Source organism: Callospermophilus lateralis, chromosome 3 (genome assembly GCF_048772815.1).
Source record: "Callospermophilus lateralis isolate mCalLat2 chromosome 3, mCalLat2.hap1, whole genome shotgun sequence".
Lineage (NCBI taxonomy): Eukaryota > Metazoa > Chordata > Mammalia > Rodentia > Sciuridae > Callospermophilus > Callospermophilus lateralis.
Genome location: NC_135307.1, coordinates 94,136,627 through 94,160,994, shown reverse-complemented (window position 1 = coordinate 94,160,994; position 24,368 = coordinate 94,136,627). Strand labels below are relative to the sequence as shown.

Below are 24,368 nucleotides of genomic sequence, written 5' to 3'. Positions count from 1 at the left end.
AAAATGAAAGAAAAAGTTCCTTGGAGAATCTTGCTGCAGGAAATTTCTGGACCCTTTCTCACACTGTGAATCTCTTGTATCTCCCTGTGTCTCCTTCTCAGGCTGCCCAGGCCCTTTATCTGGGACCGAACTCTAATGCTTGGTAGCCCATCAAAATGGGTTGCTGAGTCCCTAAAAATTAAAAACAACAACAACAACAAAGAAAAAAAAAAACCAGTTTTCGTCCTAATAGGAATTCTATCTGATTTGGAAAATATCTTCTTCAGGTAAAAGTAATACAATTAGCATCATACCTGGCTTATATGGCATTTAAAATGTTAGCTGTCTGCTGGGTGTGCTCCAGGAATTCCAGTAATTTAGGAGGTTAAGGCAAGTTCAAGGCCAGCCTCACCAACTCAGGGAGACCCTCAGCTACTTAGGGAGACCCTAAAAAATCAAAAAGAACTGGGAGGTAACTCGATGGTAAAGAAGCCCTGGGTTAAATTCTCAGTAAGTGGGGGAGGAGGGGTCTTCTCTCTTTCTCCTACTACTTTATTCAATTACCAACAATTGATTCTTTAAAAAATGGAGACAGATGATTTTTATCCAAAGTTTAAAAGATTATAATCTATGCCCACAAATAGATTTTGGGGAGTAAGATAGAGTAAAATGTGGCAAAAGTGGAGAACATGAGGAATTGCTAGGTTTGGTGGCTTCCACAGTCTGAAGACAGCAGGGGCCTCTGGGTTTCAACTCCTTAGTGGTGTTTCTCCTAGGCCCTGCAGAGAGATTTCTTTACTACCACAACCAAGGATATGGACTTAAATCCTTTAGAACAAAGAAATTAACTTTTGATGCCCATGCATTGGTTCAGGACTTGTAAACTCATGGATTTGACAAATCACAAGCAGAAACAATTGTAGCAGCATTATATCAGCCTGAATACTATCTATAAGGAGATGGTCACTCAAGCTCAACAGGAAATAACAGTACAACAGCTAGTGGCTCTTTTGGATTCTGTCAGGAAAGACATGGTCAACCTAAAAAAAAATGAATTTGCAAATCTGAGAGCAGAGCACGAAAAAATAAAAATTTAATTAGACCAAGTTAAACAACAACTAATCAATAAAACCAGTAAAATCAGAACAGATAATAAATTGGACATCAAACTAGAAAGGAACAGGGTAACAGATGTTTACAGATCAAGAAAAGCAACTTATGGAAGCAACCACAGAATTTACCTGAAAGGATACTCAAACCATAAGTGTTATTTCAGAAACCAGTAATAAAATTGACACTGAAATTGCCCCCTTTAAAACACTGATGGAGTCAAACTTGAGACAGTGTGTTATCTTGCAGACTTGTTCACTTGCCTGGCAATAGCATTGGGATTTTTAAAGTACTACTAATGAGCCTGCTGTTGCTGCTGTTGGCTTTGTAGAACACTAGACTAAGTTTTCTTTAAACATTTTCAGTTGTAGCAGAAATGTACTAAAAACTTATTCAAAGTATATATGGACTAAAGAGAAGCGTTCTAAGTATTTTATCTTTATTTTGTGTTGTATTTTATGTTGAAAAGCTGTCATCCAAAACCTTATATGAGATAGAAGGGTATTTTGACCTTATCCTTTTAAGAGTTCATAGAAACTGAACTAAAGTTATCTTGTATTTGCTTGAAGAACTTTGTAAATCAAATAGAATTTTGTTGTCTGTGCTGCAAATTTGAAAACTATTCCCTAGCCTACATGCTTACTGGATTTAACTCTCCTGGTTACTGCAGTTAAATTTTTATATAAAAGATTATTATAACAAAAAATGTGGCAATGGTGATTGTTCTGCCTTTTAAATAAAATATATTCAATGCAGACATTATGCTGTACTTGAATAAAACTATCTTTAAAAATTAACCAGTCCCCTACCCCCATACCCCTCTGCCTGTATTAGCCAACTGACTAAGCAACTTTCACAGCTCCAATTAATCTGAACTCCCAGAACTGCTCTCAGGAGAAAGACAAAGGTGCAGGGGGTGGAGCCCACAGAATTAACCAGCCTTGGCCCAACAATTCTGGCATCAACTGACCACTCTCCTTTAATTTGTCTACTTTGGCCTAGAGAACACAGGCTTTGCTTAGTGCAGTTCTGAAGTCAGCTGAGGTTAATGTTCAAACTCCCCAAAAGATGTGCTTATAGAGAGGGGGAGTGAAGATTTTGCAAGGCAAACAATTTTGTTTCAAAATATGTGTAGGGAAGTAAAAACTCATTCTGGATAATTATGTTAACAATACTAACTTGGAAATTGTGTGTGTCATCCCCTGTTCCCATTCCCAAGAGAGGGGAGAGAAATTCAGAAATTTGGGGGTGGAGAGGGAGAATAAGCTATGGCTTCTGCAGCCTCTTGCCAGATGCCTCTGAGCAAGGGACTTGGAAAAGTGGACACGTTACCATTGGCATGTGCCATTGTCCCCAAACACATGTGAGACAATGTCAGCACTTACTTCTGGCTCTATACAGAAAAAAACTCTTCCTCTTTCTGCCAACACCATTTTCCCTCCCACTCACCCCCGAGACTGACACAGTTTCCATTCCAAGGAGCCGGGTAATGATTCCAAGGAGACTGGGTAACATATTCCAGAGAAAGAGCTGGCGGACAGCGTGAGACCAGCACGGGGATCAGTTTAGGCTGAAATGAATTAGGCAATATTCTTAACTTGGCCTTTGAAGTTTTTATTGCCTTATCATCAAACAGCTTCTCTTCTTTGGCTATATATTGATTTTTCTGACTATGAAAAAGTGTTTCATCTTTTCTATGATAATCAAATGCAGTCTCAGTTAACAGGCACCTTCCTTTTTCTGAAATGTATTACTCCACTATTACAAAATTATCCTATACTCCCCATTTGATAGGACCCTCATACAACATTAGTTTTTTTTTTTTTCCTAATATTTTTCTATCATCTCCATTCCAAAACTTTCCTTTTCACACATGTAACTGCAGGGGATTATGTCTTTATTTGCCTCTGCTCTTGTCAAAGTATACTTTCTGGGGGCTGGAGTTGTGGCTCAGCGGTAGTGCACTCATCTAGCATGTGCGAGGTCCTGGGTTCGATCCTCAGCACCACATAAAAATAAATAAATAAAATAAAGGTATTGTGTCCAACTGCAAATAAAAAATAAAATTTTTTTTAAAAAGTATATTTTATGTGAGTTTCCTCCCATTTGATCTATGCTACTATTTGTTAAAACATCACCTCTGGGCCGGGGGTATAGCTCAGTTGGTAGAGTGCTTGCCTTGCATGCACAAGGCCCAGCGGTGTACACACACACACACACACACACACACACACTCAAAAAAAAAAAAAAACTTCTGAAATTGCCAGCTTTTCTAATATGCCAAAAAATACATGCATTTCTTGTCAACTAAAAAGTTAAGTCATTATAAATCCCACAGAGATTTCAGAATGAGGCATAGTTGGGATTTTTTTTCTCCTTTAAGTATAATGCCTTGAATATTTGTCAATTTGCACTCTAACCCTTGGTATATTAGAAAATAGCCACAAAAAGTCACTTTCCTATGTATTTGCACAGTATGTGATACAAAGGCCAACCTTGCATTTGGTTCAGCATTCATCTCAGTGGAAAGTGGGGTTAACATTTGTCACAGGTGGGGAGCAGCATTAGACCCAGAATAAGACATCCCAGGGATTAGTCCTACAACTGTTGTGGTTTGGTTGGCATCATAGCTTCCCTTTGCCTCAGGGAATTCATTTCAGTCTAACCATGTCTTGAGTCATCCTAGACACGTTCATCCATTACTTAGGCTTTGCAGCTGCTTGGTGTCATTCCCATCCACTTTTCCTTTGCTGTCCTCTGCTCCTTTCCTGTGTTGGTGATGGTGTTAGCTTGTTATCAGACATAGCTTTAGTACCAATATTCCTGGAGCTCAGCTCTGGTGATTTTCTTCATCCAAACCTCTGTCATGACTGGCCATTATTTCCTGGGAAGTTTGGACCCTGGGAATGCTCATCAAAATTCCCTACAGGTCCTTTATAAATCTTTGGTTTTGCTTTTTTCTGGATGTCCTGTGTCCCTTTGTATTTTCATAGCATATTTCATGATGCACAGATGTTGTCTTACTGTCCTACTACATGTTAATCTTCCTAAGGATAATTACTTCTATTTAGTCACTAAATTATTCTTTGCCATGAACTAACATACTTTATATCCACCTCTAGATTTTCTAATAATGTAAGGTAGACATTATTGTCTTTATTTTTCAGATGGAAAGACAGATTCAGAAGAAATTAAATGTCCTCCAGATCATATGGCTAGGATGTGCCTCACTTTCATCATCTAGAAAAACACTAAATTGAATGAGTGAGGAATCTAGCACTTACCTAGCATCTATAAACATGAATGAATGGTGCTTTTATCCCCTGAATACAGCCTCCTCACTTTCGATATCTGCCACCAGGTGGCAGTAGTTTGCCATGGTCATCTGGTCTTTCATAGGATTCATGAGTGTTGGAAGGGACCCCAGAGATTATCGGACATATTTTCCTTATTCTGTTTACAAAAAAAGAAAAAGAAAAAAAAAAAAAAGATGTGTAAAAATAGAACTTGGATGTAAAACATCCAAAGTTAAAGGTGCCTTGTCTGGGCTGGGGTTGTGGCTCAGCAACAGAGCGCTTGTCTCGCATATGTGAGACGCTGGGTTCAATCCTCAGCACCACATAAAAATAAATAAACCAAATAAAGATATTGTGCCCATGTATAACTAAAAAAAAAAAAAAAAAAAGTGTCTTGTCGATCTGATTTTTTCTTCAAAATAATTTAGTTATAATTTTCCCATATATTTTTAATATTGAATGTATCACTAAATAAATACAATCAATTTTAAAAGATTGTATTACAGAATTTTAATGCTTCTTAAACCAAGTTATATATTTTTCATGTTTAAAAAACTTAGAAAACAGATAAGGCAAAAAGGAAAAAATTACAAGCAATTTCAATGGACAAAGATAATCATCATTTTGGTATGTATTCTCCAAGAAATTTATTTACTTATTTGTAAATCCCATTTTTAAAATTTGGATCAAACCAAGATATATACAATAATTTGCTAATCTCTATAATCTTGTGCTGGGGTTCTGGTTTAGCACTAGAGTGCTCGCCTAGCACATGCGAGGGCCTGGGTTTAATCCTCAACACCACATTAAAATAAGTAAGAAATACCTTTTATATATACTGTTTATTATATACTTTTTGAGAGAATTCCCCCAGTAAAAATTTCAGTTTCATACTTTATTTTTTCATTTTCAGTAAAAAAAAGAGCAATATCAAAACATTGACTATATAACCCACCTTCAAATAACGAAGTCTCTTTTCACAAAAGGCTTTTTCTTTTCACTTTTGAAAATTGAATTTTCCCCCCTCATGTTTCTTCTTAGGATAATGATGTTTTCATCTAAAAGGATCAGGTTAATTATTTTTTCAAAAATATGTATTTTATATTAATACACAGGAGAGAATTTTAAATGCCCAATCAAGGATTATGTTACTTATTAGAACAATCACATGCCTGTTAGTGTGGATTTTTCTTATATTCAGAGATGTTCTCTGATATAAATATTACTAACATTATAAGTGAATTTTGGTGCCTGTGACTTTTACCCTCTGTAACCTGCAGTTCTAGTAAGTGATTTAGTCAGCTTTTATGTCACTGGAACCAAAAGAGTTAACAAAAACAATTAGAGAAGGAAAAGTTTATTTGGGGCTCATGGTTTCTGAGGCCTCAAGATGAGGCAGAACATCATGGAAGAAAGTGGTTCAGGACCTCACACCAGGAAGCAAAAAGAGCTCTGCTAACCAAGAATGAAATATACACCCCAAAAGAACATCCCAAACAACCCACCTTCTCCAGCAACACTTTACATGCCTGCATTATCAACCAATTAATCCCTATCAGTGGATTAATGTATTTATAAGTTAAGGCTCTTATAACCCAATCATTTCATCTCTAAACTTTCTTGTATTGTCTCTCACATAAGATTTTGGGGAATATCTCAAATCTAAACCATAACACTGACAGTCTACCATCACTTTCCGAAAGGTATTCAGTAGAGGGAAGTGGTAGTCTGTGAAAAAGTTGGGTGGCACAGATAGATAGGACCACTACTGATCATCTTCTACCAGGAAGCACTGATGGAGATTAAGATGCAGGGAAAGGTTAAATAAGAAAATAGATGATTTGGGGATTGTCAATAGACAGTAGAGGATTGGGGTAACAGCCCTACTGAGAATGCTCAACAGTATGTACTACTCAACTCATGTAATTATTGCTAGTTATGTGCATGGCTCATTTACTCCAAACTTGGATGTACTCACAACACTCCCAGTGCCTATACAGCTCAGCCCTCCAGCCTTCTACCATTTCTCCATTGAAAAAATACAGAGAAATGGGAAATAACATTGAAATAATGATCTTCTGCTAGGTGGTATGGAGGTGGGCCATGTAGCAGAACAACTGTGTAGGTAAAGTGCTATGAAACCCATAACTTAAGTCTGGGCACCCCCTACCTACCCAGACTGTTTAAGTACTATGTGTCTTCTGCAAATAGCCACTAAGGTAAATTAATTGGTAGAGCTATAATTAATTTGCAGAAGACTTCCTGATTCTTTTCTGATGTATATAGCACCAAGGATAGTAATGGACAGTGGGCATTATTAGTGAAGAAATGTTAAGAGGAAAACTGCTTTTTTCTGAGAAGTTACTGATAAAATGGTTGTTGCTATTCAACTTCTAGTTAATCTGGAAATAATAATGTACAGCTCTACAAATGAAAATGCTTCCTTTTGGTCATGAGTTGAGAGGTGAAGTGACTGGGTTACAAGACCATTAACTTAATCAGTGCATTAATCCCCTAATAGGGATTAACTGGGTGGTGACTGTAGGCATGTAGGGTGTGGCTGGAGGAAATGGGTCATTGGGGCATGCCTATGGGCTCTCTGGTAGGCAGAGCTCTCTCTGCTTCCTAGTGCTTTGTGCTGGGATGCTTTCCTCTGACCCACTCTGGCCATGACATTCTGCCTCATCTTGGGTCCAGAGCAGTGGAGTTGGCCATCTATGAACTGAGACCAAATAAGCTTTTCCTCCTCTAAAATTGTTCTCATCAGGTAATTTTTTGTACAACAGTGAGAAAGCTCTAGTTTCATTTCTAGTAGGGAGGAAGAATTTGCCTTTAGAAAAGATGATTTCTCTCATCAACCTGATACCAACTTAATCTAACACCTGGCATGCGTGCGGCCTGGGTTCGATTCTCAGCACCACATACAAACAAAGGCTTTTACCTTCTAGAAAACCAGTTCAGACCACAGAAAGACCTTAACCCAAAGTGTAATGGATAATAAATTAATAATAAATGTCATAAATTTACCATAACCTTATAGTGGTGAGAAAATCTTTTAACATTAGTTGTTCTGTTTGTCCTTTATATTTTGAATTTGACAGTGCTATGGAATTATGGTGGAGATTACATCTATTTTGAGATAACACTGAAGTTACTACTTTAGAATTTATTTTCTTTTTTACTCTTTATTTATAACTGTAAATGCCCATGTTAAAGAAGTTTTTCAACTCAATAACCTAATCTTCCACCTTACGAAATTGGAAAAAAAAAAAAAAGAGCAAATTAAACCAAACTAAATAGAAGGAAGGAAATGCTAGACTGGAAGTAAATGAAGTATAGAAAAGCAGAAAAATCAAAACCAACTTCTAGTTCTTAAAAATGTCAATGAAATCAATAAAAATCTTTGGCTAGCCTGACCACAAATAATACCCAAATTACTAAAATAGGAATTAAAGAAGACTATCACTAGTGACTTTATAGAAATATAAAGGACTACAACAATACCATAATAACTGTACCTCAACAAGTTAGATAACCTGGATGGAATGGAACAATTCCTAAAAAAGATACACACTACCAACACCAACACAAGAAATAGTAACTCTAAACAAGGGTTAGGGTTGAAGCTCAGTGGTACAGCATGTGCTTAGCATGCACAAGACCTCCAGTTCAATCAGAAAGGAAGAAAATCTAAGGGACAACAATATGAAAGAAAGCAATAAATTAGGAAAAAAAAAAAAAAAAAAACAACTTCCAAAACAAATTCCCACAGACCTAGGTGGTTTCACCAGTAAATTCTACCAAACTTTTAACTAATTAGACTTTAAAAAACCTTTTAAAAATAGGACAGTTCCATCTCATCCTATGAGACTTTATGCCAAATTCAAAGAAATCACAAGAAAAGAAAAATACTATTAATTATATCTACAGCGGGTAGAATCATGTCCTCCCCTGCAAAGGATACATTCAAGCCCTAATCACTAGTACTTATGGACATGTCCTTATTCAGAAATAAGGTCTTCGCAGATGTAATCAAGTTAAGATATTAGATTAAGGAAAAGGGAACTCAGAGACACGGAAGATGCCTTGTAAAGATGGAGGGATTAGAGAGTCTACTAGTCAAGGAATGCCATGGTTGTCAGCTACCACCAGAAACTAGGAAGAAGCAAGAATGATTCTTCCCCTAGAGCCTTAGGAGGGAGCAAAATCCTGCCAGCAACTTGATTTTTGTCCTTTTGGTCTCTAGATCTGAGAAAATAAACTTCTGTTGTTTTAAGCCACTCAGTGTGTGGTAATTTGTTATGGTAGACCTAGCAAACCAACACACTCTCCCTTATGAATATAGTTGCAAAAATTTCCACCCAGATACTGGCAAACTGAATTTGGCAAAATATAAAAAGGATTCAGCACCTTGACTAAGTGGGAATTTTCCCCTGAAATACAAGTTTGGTTCAATCTAAGAAAATTAAGCAATGATATTATCATATTGACAGAATAAAGTACAGAAAACACATAATCATCTTGACAGACACAGAAAAAACATTTGACAAAAAACAAACACTCTTCCATTGATAAAAGCTATTTACAAATTAGGAATAGAAGGAAACCTTCTTTACCCGATAAAAACTATGTATGAAAAATCCAGAGCTAACATCATATTTAGTGTTTCAACAGTCAGTAAGTTGAAGTTCAACATTAAGTTTTTACCCTTGGCCAGTTGCAGTGGCACATACCTGTAATCTCAGCAGCTTGGGAGGCTGAGGCAGGAACATTCCAAGTTCAAAGCCACTCTCAACAATTTAGCGAGGCCCTAAGCAATTTCGTAAGACCTTGTTTCAAAATAAAAAATTCAGGCTGGGGATGTGGCTCAAGCGGTAGCGCGCTCGCCTGGCATGCGTGCGGCCCAGGTTCCATCCTCAACACCACATACAAACAAAGATGTTGTGTCCGCCGAAAACTAAAGAATAAATATTAAAAATTCTCTCTCTCTCTCTCCCTCCCTCTCTTTAAAAAAGAAAAAAATTCAAAAAGGGCTGAGGATGTGACTCAGTGGAAAGCACTTCTGCGTTCAATCCCTAGTACTAAAAAGGACAAAAAAGTTTACCCACTTAGCTCAGGACCAACACAAGGATATTAGCTCTTGACACTTCCATTCAACACTATAGTAGAGGTTCTGATCAGGTCAATTAAGCAAGGAAAAAAATGAAAAGTATTCCAATTGTAAAGATATTTAAAATATATATATATATAGTTGGTACACTAAAAACTACAAATAGCTAAACATCACTGTTTTTTAAGTGGAAAAGCAACTCATGTTCATCCTATGTTGGAGGATTTAATATTATTTATATGACAATATTACCCAAACTGATCTAAAGATTCAATAACCTACTAAAATCCTAGCTGGCATTTTTTGAAAAACTGACAAGTTGATTCTAGAATTTATATGGAAATGCAAGTGACCTAGAGAATCAAAACAATCTTGAAAGAGAACAGTCTTTGAGGACTCCTTCTTCCCGATTTCAAAACTTAATACAAAGCTATAATAATCAAGACAGTATGCTACTGGTGTAAGTAAAAACAAAGATCAATGGAATAGATCTGAGAATACAGAAATAAGCCTAAGCTTATATTTATGGTCAACTGATTTTCAATCAGTACTCCAAGACAATTAAATGAGGAATGAACAGTCTTTTCAATAAATGGCTGGAATATTAGACATCAACATGGAAAAGAATTAAGTTGTCTCTTACCTCACACCATATACACAAGTCAAAAATGGATCAAAACTCTAAATAAAAGGGCTAAGGGTTGGAGTGGCTCAGTGGTAGAGCGCTTGTCTAGCACATGCGAGGCCCTGGGTTCAATCCTCAGCACCATATAAAAAATAAATGAATAAAATACAGCTATGAAAAAGTTACCTCATGAAAAAAAAACTTTGAACATAATGAAAAAGTAGGTGTTAACCTTTTTGACTTTGAATTATTCAATGGTTTCTTACATATGACATTAAAAACCCAAGTAACCCAACAGAAATAAACTGGGTATCATTAAAATTTTAAAAATTTGTGCTTCAAAGGACACCATTAAGGAGGGGAAAAAAAAAAAAAAAACAACCAGACAAACAAGTGAAATATCTGCAAATCATACGTGTAAGACTGGGCTTGAATCCAGAACAAAGAAAAAGAACTCTTTATAATTCAAAAAGAAAAGACAGCCAGGCTCAGTGGCACACGCTTGTAATCCCAGCCGCTCAGGAGGCTGAAGCAGGAGGATCACAAATTCAAATCAAGCCTCAGAAGTGAGGCACTAAGCAACTGAGACCCTTTCTCTAAATAAAATACAAAATAGGGCTGGGGATGTGGCTTAGTGGTTGAGTGGCGAGTTCAATCCCTGCCACCCACCTCCAAACAAAAAAAATAATCCAATTTTAAAATGTTCAAAGAATTTGAATACATTTTCATAAGCTATATAAATGACCAATAAGCATATGAAAAGATACTTAATTAGAAGTCATTATAGAAATGCAAATCAAAACTTCAATGAAATACTATGTCACCTACTATATAAACTTTAATAAAAAAAAAAAAAGGCAGACAATAACAAGTATTGGTGAGGGAATGTGAAAGAACAGAAACCTTATAAATTGCTGATGGGAATGAAAATGGTGAAGTTGTTTTGGAAAACAGCAGTTCCCCAAAGAGTTAAATATACAACTACCATATGACCCGGAAACTTAGCTACCAAGAGAATCAAAAACGTGTCCACTCACCAAGCTGTCCATGAACAATCACAGCAATATTCAAATTGCCAAAAAAGCATAAACATTCTAATGCCCATATTTTGATAAACTGAAATTGGCTGTGATCTCTACAAACTCTAATAAGAAGGTCTGTACTCCTAGCATGGTGGCTATATATTCTACTTGGTTATATAACTGTCCCAATTTTATAATCACTATACTGTACACTTAACGTTCTATACACATAAAAGACAATGTTCCAGCTGTACAAAAATTAGTCTCCAATGGTCCTGACTGTAATATATTCTTCCATGTTGATTTTATTGGAATACTTTTGTTATCTGTTTTAGGGAAGTTCCATGAGTCTGCCGCTATGCCACCACCCTCTTAGATTAATACCGATCCTAACTCCAGTCCAAATCAGAGGACAAGACTTACTCATTCTGTGTCTTTAAAAATGTGAGAATGTCTATTTTATTCCAAGGACCTTTTCTAGCCATCTCCTCACAAATTTCTCCCATTCCCAAAATAACAATTGTCTTCTTCAAACAAAATATACTGGATCCTTTATCTGCATCCATGAACATGGTTTCAAGCCCAGAAGAGGTTCCTATCTGAGGATTTTTAAGCATAGTGCCCAAATTGGAATATATTCTATGTATAAGCAAACTAGAGTAGGACTTTCATCAATCATATCTCCCTCCATTTTGTTGGCTTCTACCACTTTAGAGATTAGATATTGCAAAGAATATGGGCTCAAAGCCAAAAGGACCTACAAAGACTATGGGCCCAAAGCCAAAAGGACTGAACAGCGGTTATAGTCTGAATGTGTCCCACAATTCTTGTGTTGGAAACTTAATTACGATTATAAAGCAATTAAAGCATAATAATTTGAAAGGAATCATTTATTGAACATTTTTAAAAATTTGAAATTAATGTACATTTGATTTTAAAAATTTTGCATTAGATTACCAGATTTACATACAACCATAAACTGAAAAAATACAAGAAATTTTCCATGTGATACTAACAAAGAAACTCTTTCCTTTATTGTAAGAAAATAAACTTTCAGAAGCTAAACCTAGCTTTTCAGTCGTGCAAAATACTAACACTTTAAGCAGAAAGTCTTTATTTTTAAGAGAAAGTAACATTTTTCTATACTTGACCTATATTTAATTCTTTCCAGTAGAACCAAAACCTCCTGAACCCCTTTCAGTGTCATTCAACACCTGAAAGAAAAGTAATAAGACAGTTAATTTTGGAGCCTCTTTCAGTTCTTCTACCCAGCCCCTACTATAAGACTTTTAAAGATTACAAAAAGAAAGTTAAATTTTAAAAAGACTCCACAAATTAGAAAATTGGATATTTGTCTAAAAAGCTAATGAAATATTAAAACTTCACAATATATTAAATAATTCATTATCCAAAGTAATGCTACATAATATCTACATGAAAATATGTCATGAGCTGGGTACAGTGGTGCATGCCTGTAATCCCAGCAACTCACAATTAGAGGCAAGCCCCAGCAGCTTAGCAAGGCACTAAATAACTTAGCAAGACTATCTCAAAATACAAAATAAAAAGGGCTGGCACTGTAGTTCAGTGGTAAAGAACCCCTGGGTTCAATTCCTAGGATCAAAAATAAACTCAAGAAATTCTAAAAGTAAGATCTTAAGTCATATATACTGCTAGCTACAAACAGCAATATTAAACCCCCTAAGCTGTGTCTTTTCTTCACTTGCAATGTTATGCCACTAATTATTAAGCTTTTATAACACTTACTTGAACTTCTTCTATATCTGGATAAAAAATCCGTTCACAAATGAGCTGTGCTATTCGATCACCTTTTTTTACTTCAAAGAAAAAAAAAAGCTTATTAGTGATTTTATCCATGTACTCGTTTATATCTTGCCTTATTCATTGAGTATTAGAGGAGTCAGTATTATTGACAGAAACTCAGAACATTCACTACGTTTATGGGAATACATATATGTATTTAACATACCTTCAAACTTTTCTTTGCCAAAATTAAATAACACAACACCAATATTTCCTCTATAATCTTCATCTATGACACCAGCTAGAGGAAAGAAAAATATCTTGATTTATTATATCAAAACACTATGAGTGTAAAATTACATTAAAATCATTCTTATGTAGCTCTCAGACTTTTATACTTAGAACTTCAGTAAGTGAACCTTCCTTTAGCACTATGTAATGCCTCAAAAACAAAAAAAGGTATTACTAAAATGTAGATAAGAATTTAGAAAATTGGTCCTAATTTCCTATCTGTCACCCTTATTAAATGGTAATCATTTCCTACTTTAAGCTAATAATGGCAATTACCATCTCTACCCAATGCATACTTGCCAAAAAGACTAGCAGAAAATTATGATTCGGGCTTCGAAGACTTTTCCTGGGAACAGTTTTTCACTAATATTGATCGATACATGACCAAATCATAAATAAAAATGTAAAAAAACCCCACAAGATCTACAGCAGAAATGAGTTAATGCTTACACTGTTAAGCAGCAGTCTTAAAAATACCAGAACACTCCATTTTTACAATAAAATGGGAGCTGAACTTTTCCGTTCACATCCTTCCTCTCCTTTTAATCTGAACCACCATTCTTTCTAAAATCACAAGCTCTCAGAAGGTATTAGCTCATAGTTATTAATGAGTACATTTATATGTACAATTAGTGTTTGAGATTATGAACACATGGAGAGCAAATCTTTGCAGGAAAGTTGAGTCTGGCCAAGTAGCCTGGTCCAGAGAGCTACTTTGACCAGACTTGATACATTTGTCTTTGGGTCAAGAATTTAAAATGCTTCCATAAAGACAAATACAAATAATACAGGTGCACCAGGCCTTCTCATTTCTTTTTATATTGAAATCTAATTCACATATAATTCATCCATTTAAAGTATATGATCCCAAAGTTCATAGCGTATTCAATGTTGTACAATCATCACTAAAATCAATTTTATAACATTTTTATTACTCTACCAGGAAATCCTCTACCTATCAACAGTTATTTCCCATCCCTTGGAACTTCCTATGATACATATTCTTTCTGCTGTTATGAAAAGCTGGATAGGATTCTTATGAAATATAGAATATAGCTCCATTTTACATCTGACTTCTTATGAATACTCTTCCTTGTCCCTTCTCCAAAATACCCTCATGAAAGCAGAGAATAAAAATCGGAATATCTTGATGGGTACAAAGGCTAATTAGCTATACTAATTATTTTAAGGTTAAAAAAAATTAGGCTGATTATGAGTCAGAAAATGCCTGCTAAGAAGGTACTTTAAAAATGGGCTGAAGAAAGGTAGCAGAATACAACAGTTACTATTATGGTATTATGTAAAAATGTGGATGTGTAACCGATGTGATTCTGAAATCTTTGTAATGTTTTGAATAAAAAAAAATAAAAAATAAAAAAATATAAAAAAAAAAAAAAAAAAAAAAGGGCTGAAAAGCAGGAAAGGCAGTTCACTTCATGTCTAGACTGAAGGAAATGGTCTACTCTTTTCTAGTGGAACAGCAACAAAACTTGACCGAATCAAAGAGTATTAAATCCTAGTTTCTTTCCCCACTGCCAAATGACCATTAATTTAGCCCTCAATAATTATGAAAAGAACTGATATTAAGATGGGACCAGTGGTTTTCCATGTATCTGCACAGAGGAAGTTGTGACTGTAGAAATGATTTAGCTTAGATTTAACACAGAAGACCCTTTTGTATACAGCATATTGTTCCAGGCCAGGGTAATAACTCATTTATCTCAAATGAGTTTAGGAAAAACAACGTGGACTGACTGCCTTCAAAATTATTTTGTTTCTATTTTATTAGAAAAATTTTAAATTATTCAAACAACAGTAATACACATAAAGTAAAAAAAAAAAAAAAACTAGCCAATATCACAGTAATACACTGCATTACTTTACTTTTTCCATTAAAAATAATAGATATCCTTTGAGATTAATATGTATAAACCTGTCACTCTTCAGCCCTTGCCAAATATCCCTGCATAAATGTCAAATAGGTTCCAAAAAGCACTTTCCTAGGTAAAATGGTGTGTATATTTTATACTTTGGAGGGTATTGCTAGATAACTTTACAAAAAAGGTATAGCCAAACTTCTATCAGCAATATTTGAAAATGCCCATTTCCAAAATCCTTGCCAGTACAATGGTTGCAACTTTTAAATTCTGGCCAATAATGATCAGTAAAAAATGATATTTAATTGCTTTACTTTAAATTTCCCTGAGGACCAGTGATGCTGGATTTCTTTCCTTCCATTGTTTACTGGACATTTATATGTCCTCGTCTATATTTTGGCTATTTTTTTCCTCACATATTCAAGTTGCATATATTCGCTGGTTTAAAAAAAGTTATATTTTCTACCATATAAAAATACTCTCTTGTTGTAAAAGGCTCTGCTGTACATCTGCAAAGTTGTCTTGTTAGTAGCACTCAAATAGTTAGGAGTCCTCAATTCTACAGGGCCAAGTGACCTACTAAGACTTTATACTTGGCAACAAGAAAATGAGAAAAGTCTTTAAGTGACTAAAAGAAACGAAATTGAAGTCAATGAAAATATGGCAGAAAAAAAGCCTTCAATTATGTTAATTTTACTATAAATAACAATGTTATACAAAATTCAATAGGTTCTAGTTTAATTATTAATTGACTGAAAGTCAACTGCCATTTGACTTTCAAGAAAAGCAAGATTTATTCATTCTTTGCATAATGGACATAGGCATCAGGGATATTTCTTTTCATGAGAAAGCAGAAAGTATCTTGAAGTTATCACTGGAAAAAATCATGCATTGGAACTGGCAGAGTGAATAACTGACTTCAGGCACAAGTTTTATTGTGTCAAGACTTTGGCATGTCATATGCTGGAAGCCTTTTTTAGTGAAAACTATCCACACCTACCAGATGTGAATTCTGAACAGAATCCTGCATACTAAACTTTTCCCTTTGACCCTTATTTATAGCCTGGGACTTCTAACAATCTCTCTTAAGAAATAAAAATTCTTGCCAACTCTGATAAACTTGTGCCTGACATTTTAAAGATATTTCTGCACCCAAGAACACACACACCACAATGTAATTTTATGAACAACACCATACCATCCACCAGGCAAACTGATTTTCCAATTACATGAATTTTCTTCCAGAGGGTTGTTTTAAACAAAGCAAAAATTGGTAAAAAAGTTGAAAAAAGATTTTCCGCATTAAAAAAAAAAACAAAACTTTTAACTCCCTAGCCGGCAGAAATGATAAAACAGACTTTAATACATGCCACGCACTATGTCATATGGTTTACATAATCATTAATCCTCCAATTCCTCAGAGACAAGCACACCAATTTCTATTATACAAAGGAGAAAACTGAGCCTCAGAACTCATGTTTCTTTCAAAGCAGGCCTTTGAAATTTTCTTAAAAAACATACACTCTTTTTACATTCTTAAGTTAGATTACAATTATATCCCAAATAATACTTGAACCTCCAAAAGTATTTTTGAAAGTCAGGTGTAACTTAACTTCAACTCTGGAGTAGGTGGACAATCCCTGGCTAAATAAAACTCAGCTCCCCAAAGAACTACTTTTGGCTTTGTCTTGCCCCACAGCACCACCTAGTGACACCATGAGGATATATCAGGCCTTTCCAAAATGTTAAGCCAAGACCTGGCCACCTAGGCTTCATCATGAGCTTACATCCCCACCCATCCCTCCACACCCCACAGAGGCAGGGCACAAGTCAAAATAATTCAGGACCCTGATTAGTTAGTGAGGGAGATGAGGTAGGCTAATTCAGCATTTAACTGCAAAGGAAAGAACAAGGATGTTAGAATCATATCAATAGTCTAAACATGTTTAAACATGTTATCACCTTAGGCTCATTTCTGAGCTAGTTTCCTCATCTATTTAAAAAGAAAAAAAAAAAAAAAAACCTTTATAGAATGCTTTGTATAAACAATCATAGGAAAATCTAGAATACCCACTTACCTGAGGGCCAACATGCTGTTAAATGAAGCACTATCTCATTAATGAAGATAAAAAAAAGAACCAGGACAGGGGATTATATCAGTGGGGTGTGTACTACAGGAAGAGATTAAATTTTCGGAGAGAGAGGAGGTTAGAAATCCTTTATCAAGGGTGGCTAGCAAAGGTCACTGGGGCTTCTTCATGACAGGGGCGACATGAGAAACTTGTTAGCTATGGGAGACATGAGTAAGGTTTTGTTTTAAGGGAAATTCATGCCACAGAAGACTTTCCTTGGAAGAAATTTTAGAGCAACAGTGTTTTCTGTCTTCAAGGAAAAGATTGTTTTGATATATTTTGCCAAACATGGACAGCCTCTTAAAAGGAAAGAAAGTCCTTACTAGATAGATCTATATTTATAGAACCTTTTGTTTGAGAATTATTTAATACTTATTAATAACTACCTAAGCAAACTATAATTGCTTAAAAATAATCACAAAATCTTTTCCTTTTGTGTAGTCATTTTTGGACTAACTACACATTATCACTAAACCAAGGCAAAAATCTTTTCTGTCAGATAGTGCCTGGTTAGCCTGTTAGTAAAATAACATAAATTTTACAATTATCACTTAAAATTTTTAAATTATCAAATAGTATTTGAGACTGTATAATAATTATCTATTATTTCAGATATGGGGTTTTTTTGGAGGGGGAGGGTAGCAAAGATTGAACCTAGTGGTACTTAACCACTGAGCTTGCCTCAGCCGCCCAAGATATGGAAATTTCTAAACAGTCAAGAGAATAAAAATGCAATTCCTTTTCTTGATAATAAAAATGCAATCTGTCATTTGAATACACATTACCTTTTAAGCAAAGACAAAGCCAATACACACATTCGCATAATTTAAAAATAAATATATTACCTCCTACATCTATGAAGTATTTTGCAGCCAGGCCAGAACGTGGAGCTGAAAACAAAAAGGAAGCCATTGGTTATTTTAAGTGAGGAGGGGCAACACTGGACACAATATAATTTATGCAATTTAAGCATATCTCCTCTACTATGTCTATATCTTCATCTTAGCCTTATTAGACAGTTCTGAATTAAAGACTGCTTAATCATAATGCATTACCAAAGTTGGAAAAACTAGTTTAGAAATTCAGCCAGGTTTTACTAAAAACAAAAAACAAACAACAACAACAAAACAACACTTAAACCAGCCCCATATGACTTCGGTCAATTGAGGATTTGTGGTATAGACCTGGGAGATGACTGCTGGAATGAAGTGAGAGCAACCACAGATTGCTCTTGCAAGAAGTTTGGCCACAAAGGGGCAAAGAGGAACTGTAGCTGGCCAGGGACACAATGCTAAGGAAGATGATTTGTTTTAAGATGGGAGACCTGAACAAATACAATGCTGATAAGAAAGGGGTGGGGAGAGCAGTAGGGAAAGGGAGGGAGGAGGAGGGAGGGGAAGGGAGAGTTAGAGAGGAGGGGGAGGAAGAAACCTAACAAAACAGTAACAGCATTTAGCCTAGAACTTAGGACTCCTACTCATGACTCTGATGTCAAAACACATAACTTTGTTAAAACACATGAACCAGAGTAAGATAAAAGACCTTGTATCAGTTAAGTAAAATGTCAATGCTAAACATTGAACTCCTGTGTTTTTTATTCTAAAGTTTTTACCTTATAACTTGCTGGCTTAAGCATGAGACCCATAATTATTCTAAATTCTATTATTTTATTTCAGAATAATTTAAATCAGGTACTTTGTCAATAAATGCTACTTCTTCTGCCTTGACTCACTCCAGAAAAAAAAAAAAATCAAACCTGTTGATTTGCAGTCTGTTTTGTACTAGCTTCCTAGAATACGGCTTTCTCTCAAGAAAAGTAGTGTTCCTTACTGGAACCCCATGGGATGATACTGAAACAAGATAAGAGTCTATGGGCTGACATATTCTGGAGTAAGTTCTACTCTCTTAATATAATGTGCCATCACTGTAAGTCCCTATTTCCTAATACAAGAAGTATTACTAACTCTCATCCCAATCTTCACAAAGAAACTTGACCTAACATGCAACGTAATCCTTGAAGGGAGAAATTCGGCACTCTGGAAAAAGATCCAAATAACAATCATCTACATTTTTAGTTTTTCTGTGAGGAGTTATGAAAACAACCTCTTAGGCCAATGTGAGTCTCCCAAAAACACAAATAAGGAATCAGAAATAAGACAGCCAAAGAGAAAGACCAAAACATGTATGTAAATAAAATTTTTCAAATGACTGTTTGCCATCATAGATGGCACTTCATTATTTTAGGACCAAGACCAAGCAATATTAACCCAACAACACTAAGATTAAATACCTTATCACAAAGAAAGGGCTTGACAAATAGTTACCTGTTTCTTGAATCACTTACCTATTCTTCCATAGCACCCAGAAGGAAGAGCTATCTGAATGTCTGTTTTCACAAGGGCTTTCTCCATAGGTGGCACTATATAATCATAGGCACTACAAAATAATTAAAAAAAAAAAACAAACAGTATTTACTTATAAAATTGTTTTACATTCTTTCCTTGTGATGATGCATATAGAATTGCTTTAAATACATTTCATAAAATAGTACAATCTTAGGCTAATGTTGCCAACTAATGTTGCCATGACAACTTCCAATTCATCTTTAAAAAGGTGGATGTTTTATTTATTAATTAAAAGGCAAGTGTAGATGAAAGAATATGAATTTTATGGTGGTAGGAAGATATGTTGACAACGTAAATGTCTTCATCTCTGAACACAATCAATGGGAAACTGACAAAAAAGTCAAACTTCAAATGGTACAAACTTTGCTAATATCGTGCGAAACAGGAAAATGAAGAACCAAATAATGGGGCAAATATGTTTATATGTATTAACTCATTTTATTCTCATTACAATTCTGTGATTACAAAAAAACTGTAGAAGAAAAATGTAGGCAAAATAAAGGGTGGGGGAAGGTAGAGCTGTTTTGTATCAGTTCTGCCTGGCTGTGTAGTTCACCAAACCTATGACCATGAACTTCACCAAGTAAGGGATCACTCTAAATAGCCCCTGGAAATCAAGTGCTGAGGTACTGATTCTCTAAGGTCCATCCAGCAAATTGCTAATACTTCTTGTAAGTATTAGCAATTCTCATTTGTCTGTATCCCCCTCATTAAAAAAATTTAAGAGATTTGACAATGAGCAAAACTGGAAGTTCCTCTGCAGAACTTAAGTCCCATAAAGCAGTACTATATTTTCACTGTAATTTCCTTTCTTTAAACCGTTAAGCACTAATTTATTAAAGACATCAGACATTTCCACATCAAGCTCAGTATACAAAAAATCACCTATATTTTTTAGGAGGATGACTAAAGAACTAAAGTATCTTGAATCAAGATCTCCCTTAGGACCCACAAGGTCCAGCCATATACTTTAAAAGGGTCTAAGCGAACTACATCACTCTTTCCCATTAAAATCAAAAGGCACACCATATTCCTTTTAGCCACAATAATGTACACTTTTTTTTTAAGCTACAATTAATCTCATCCCCCCCCCCCCATTAATATCGTCACAGTCCTTTCTTCCTTTCTCTCGTACTTGGACCAGTAGTTCTCACATTCTAATTACCTGGAGTGCCTTAAAAATAAACCATAACGCTTGGAATATGGTCATAAAATGAACACCCCTCCCTCCCAGAATCGTTTTTCCCCTTTATTAATGGTTCTAAATACTGAACATACTAGCCAAATTTAAAAAAACAACAACACTTAATTCCGTGTAAAAAACCGTCAGCAACATTCAAGCTCTTGGGCAAATCACTCTTAACGATCTCATTTGTAAATTAGTAACACTCCTCTAACTCAAGACTGTTTTAAGGATTAAATAGCACGAGGGACAAAATTCCTGTACAGGTATAAAAAAAAAAAGTGCGCTACAAATGAACGGTTGTAGTACTACTAGCACTCCCGCCATTTTTTGTTTTTCATATTCGTACCCTTTCACAAAGTCCCAGTCCGTAGGCCTAATAGATGTAGAAAGAACTAACCCCAGAAGTGGCCTTCATTAATCTTTTTTTAGATATTTCAGAATCTCAGCGCCCACCATGGCTTTTCTTGAGCTCGCCATCACCCTAGAAGGCCAAGATGAACCCTGTTGCACGGCACCTTCCACTTGTTAAAGAGTAGAGTGAATGTTGTAAAATAATGCCTTGGGCATTTTACAGATATTTATTTACCATTCTGCACACTTTGCCCAAATCCCTGTTGAATTTATGCCTTTAAAAAAAAAAAGCCAAAATTTTCAAACTAACAATGGCAGGAAGCCTACATTTAAAAAAACGTTTGTGTCCATAACCTTTCTAGCGCATGGTTCAAGCTGGGGCAAAGGGGCTGAACACGAGCTAAATCATCCGAGAACCGGGTCTCCTCTGCGAGGGTGGCGCTCCGGGGGCCGAGACCGGTCAGCCACGTGAGGCCCGAGGTCCCCACTCACCTGTACAGGTCATAGCCTGCGGCCCGCGCGGACCCCCGGGTCGGGGCCGTGGCGTGCTCCGACAGTCGAACAAAGCGGAGCCGCAAGCCGCCATCCTCCGCAGGCCGGGCCCGCTTGCTGGGGGAAATGGCGGTTACTTCTTCAGAAGAGGGCATGGCAGCACCGGAGGGCAAGAGAAGACGAAGAGACCGGAAAAGAGAGCAGGGGATGAACGCAGCTGCTAACAACCCGCCAAACTCCGAAATTTCCCGCCAGCCCCTCCCGGACCCTCCCCCAGCACCTTGGCCTGGACGAGACCACAGTTCTGGCGGCGGGGGGGGGGTCCGGTTGTCATGTTTTAGGCTTGAAACCCTTCTCTGAAAGCTGGCTTCAGATCGGACACGACTGACCCCTCTTAAACATAGCAAATTCAGAACTCCGGTTCAAAGTAGGGGACAAGCTTCGGTGGCCTCGCCCATAAATGACAAGAAGCCAACCTTCCTCCCCAGGGACCCGAATGGACTCGCTCCCTAGGCGCGAGACTTGGGCGCCCTCCCACTTTCCCTCCGCCGGAGGCTGCAGGGCTTCCTCTGAGCCCGAGCTTTACGCGCGCCGGCAGCACCTTCTGGGCCCAGTATCCCCACGCCTTTGCGGGCGTGCCCGTCCCGCACGCGTCCCAGGCCTCACTGGCTTCGGGGAAGGGTGTGCCGGCGCTGGACAGCGGCCGGGGCGGCGCGAGCTGGGTGGGGCCGAAGGGCGGGCCTGGTCGGGAGAGTCTGGACGCCCACGCTCCCGCTTGCTTCCTTCGCGCGTCTTTAAACGCTAAGAGGAGCAATGATGGAGAGAAATGGCAGCCGAGCGCGGGGCGCGGGAGGAGGGCCGTCATCCCCCGAGGTCTGCGTCTCCGGACGCGCTCCGGTCCAGCACCCTAACGCCCGGATGACCTCGGAAGCAGTCTCGGCGCCCTCTGATGGCTCTCACTGGGAGGCGGCGCGAAGGCCCCTGGCTGGCGTAGCTCGGCTCCGGGAGCGCCGGTTGCCAGCGTCGCGAACCTCGCAGAGGCCTTCCCTGCTGCTGCCTCCCTCCCTCCCTCGCCCGTTAGTTTTCCGGCATCCTTTTTTTTTTTTTTTTTTTTAAGTACATCCGCTAGACCCGGACCCTACCCCTGGGCTGACATACCTGGGGCAGCTTCGCCCGCGGCCATTATTCCCCGCTTCAGACTTCAGGGCCCCCTGGGGGACGGAATCACCTCACCGCTGCGCGGCAGCGTGCAGAATTCCTTACAGAATGCAAGACTGTTTATTGTTTACTCTTAAAGGAGCGACCCAGGAGGGTCTTCAAGGATAACCGCAAGGACAATTCAGCCCTTCCACTGTAATCTTTCTGTGGTTACAATGACCTTGGAAACACCGTGGTCGGGGCAGGGTCTGTAATCCCAGTGTTTGGGGAGGCCGAGCCAGAGGATCGCAAGTTCAAGGCCAGCCTCAGCAATTTAGCAAAACCCTTGGCTCAAAAAACGAAAAGGGTTGGAATCAGTGATACAGCAAGCACTCAATCCCCAGAACCAAAAGAAAACAAAACAAAACACCGACGTGAGCCCAGTGGCTTGAGGGCTAAGATCCTAGGCTAAGGTGGTGGAATTTACAGTGAGGACAGATGAGTAACTTTCTAGATAATTGTATACAGATTTTTCTGGGATGCAAGAATTTCCAGTTATCTCTGTAGCTGATGCAAAAACCTGGAGACTAAATTGATACGCACTTTTAATTCCAAAAACAAATATAACTACAGGGCAGTTTTAGAGAAATGACAACTGAAAATGAAGTACTGTTGAAGTTTTCTTGCTTGTTGTGCCTTTTCTTACAGGCCCCACCTTAACTGACTTCTCTTAAATCTTGGAATTCCTCTGGAGGAGGCTGTGCAATATTCTGTCTTCCTCTAAATAGTCTGTACCTTGAGAACTCCCCAAACTTATACCAGTCAGCTACCTGATGTTCTGCTTCATATCTTTCAAATGTAAAGTTATCTCAGAGGCCATTCCTGAGAAACTAAAGTAGCTGCCCTTACTTTCCCTCACCTCCACTTGTATCAGTCTTCTTTTTTTTTTTTCTTTTCCTATTTACACTACTTATTGCTATAATTTGTACTATTTTTAAAAAATCTTTTTTTTTTTTTTGGTCACTGTCTATTTGCTATATAGATGTGAACTTCATGGAAGCAGAGACCTTATGTCTTCATTCACCGCTATATTACAGTGTTATTGTCCAGTCCATCGGACCCCTGTATATTATTGCTTTGTCTTGATTTTTCTATTCAGTCCATTATTTTTTAAGCAAAGACCTTCTTTATATAATGCTTTTTCAAAACCTGCAATAAAAATCAGCTATCCTTGCCCTAGCCCTGAACAACTGTTACCCCATGTCTCACTGCTTAAGAGCAATTCTCCTAGGGGCTGGGGATGTGGCTCAAGTGGTAGTGCACTACCCTGGCATGCGTGCGCCCCAGGTTCGATCCTCAGCACCACATGCAAACAAAGATGTTGTGTCTGCCGAGAACTAAAAAATAGATATTAAAAAAAAATTCTCTCTCTTATAAAAAAAAAAAAAAAGCAATTCTCCCAACTTTTTTGGTTCTTGCTACTGAAATTTACCTCCCTGTTTCTAGATTATGTGTTGTTATATTTTTAAATAGCATAGAAATGATCTTCTGAGGTAATTGAGGATTTAGATCTCTAACATCCCTCCCTACA

General features: G+C 37.3%; 1 protein-coding gene and 1 pseudogene across 3 annotated transcripts; one reads left to right on the top strand and one right to left on the bottom strand.

Moving 5' to 3' along the window:
* Positions 1-938: 938 nt before the first annotated feature.
* Positions 939-1,388, top strand: LOC143394040 (coiled-coil domain-containing protein 90B, mitochondrial pseudogene; annotated as a pseudogene).
* A 10,626-nt stretch (positions 1,389-12,014) lies between these two features.
* On the bottom strand, positions 12,015-22,875 carry Dut (deoxyuridine triphosphatase). 3 transcript variants are annotated; one of them, XM_076850754.1, is made up of 7 exons: positions 22,799-22,875; positions 21,641-21,779; positions 19,551-19,642; positions 18,052-18,096; positions 13,133-13,207; positions 12,910-12,980; positions 12,015-12,356 (listed from the first exon to the last, which is right to left on the bottom strand). In XM_076850754.1, the coding sequence occupies exons 1-7, from the start codon at positions 22,821-22,823 to the stop codon at positions 12,300-12,302; spliced, it is 504 nt and encodes a 167-aa protein (XP_076706869.1). In that variant the 5' UTR covers positions 22,824-22,875; the 3' UTR covers positions 12,015-12,299. The 3 variants fall into 3 exon arrangements, with proteins under 3 accessions (XP_076706869.1, XP_076706867.1, XP_076706868.1); XM_076850752.1 differs by lacking the exon at positions 22,799-22,875 and adding an exon at positions 22,307-22,585; XM_076850753.1 differs by lacking the exon at positions 22,799-22,875 and adding an exon at positions 22,307-22,585 and having other exon boundaries at positions 21,641-21,776.
* Positions 22,876-24,368: the final 1,493 nt, after the last annotated feature.

Coding starts and splice junctions, on each gene's coding strand:
- Dut (XM_076850752.1), bottom strand. CDS start 22,505: ATGACGGCCCTCCTCCCGCGCCCCGCGCTCGGCTGCCATTTCTCTCCA. Junction 21,780..22,306: donor CACACCCTTCCCCGAAGCCA/GTGAGGCCTGGG, acceptor CCTCTTCTGAAG/AAGTAACCGCCATTTCCCCC. Junction 12,357..12,909: donor CAGATATAGAAGAAGTTCAA/GTAAGTGTTATA, acceptor CTTTTCTTTCAG/GTGTTGAATGACACTGAAAG.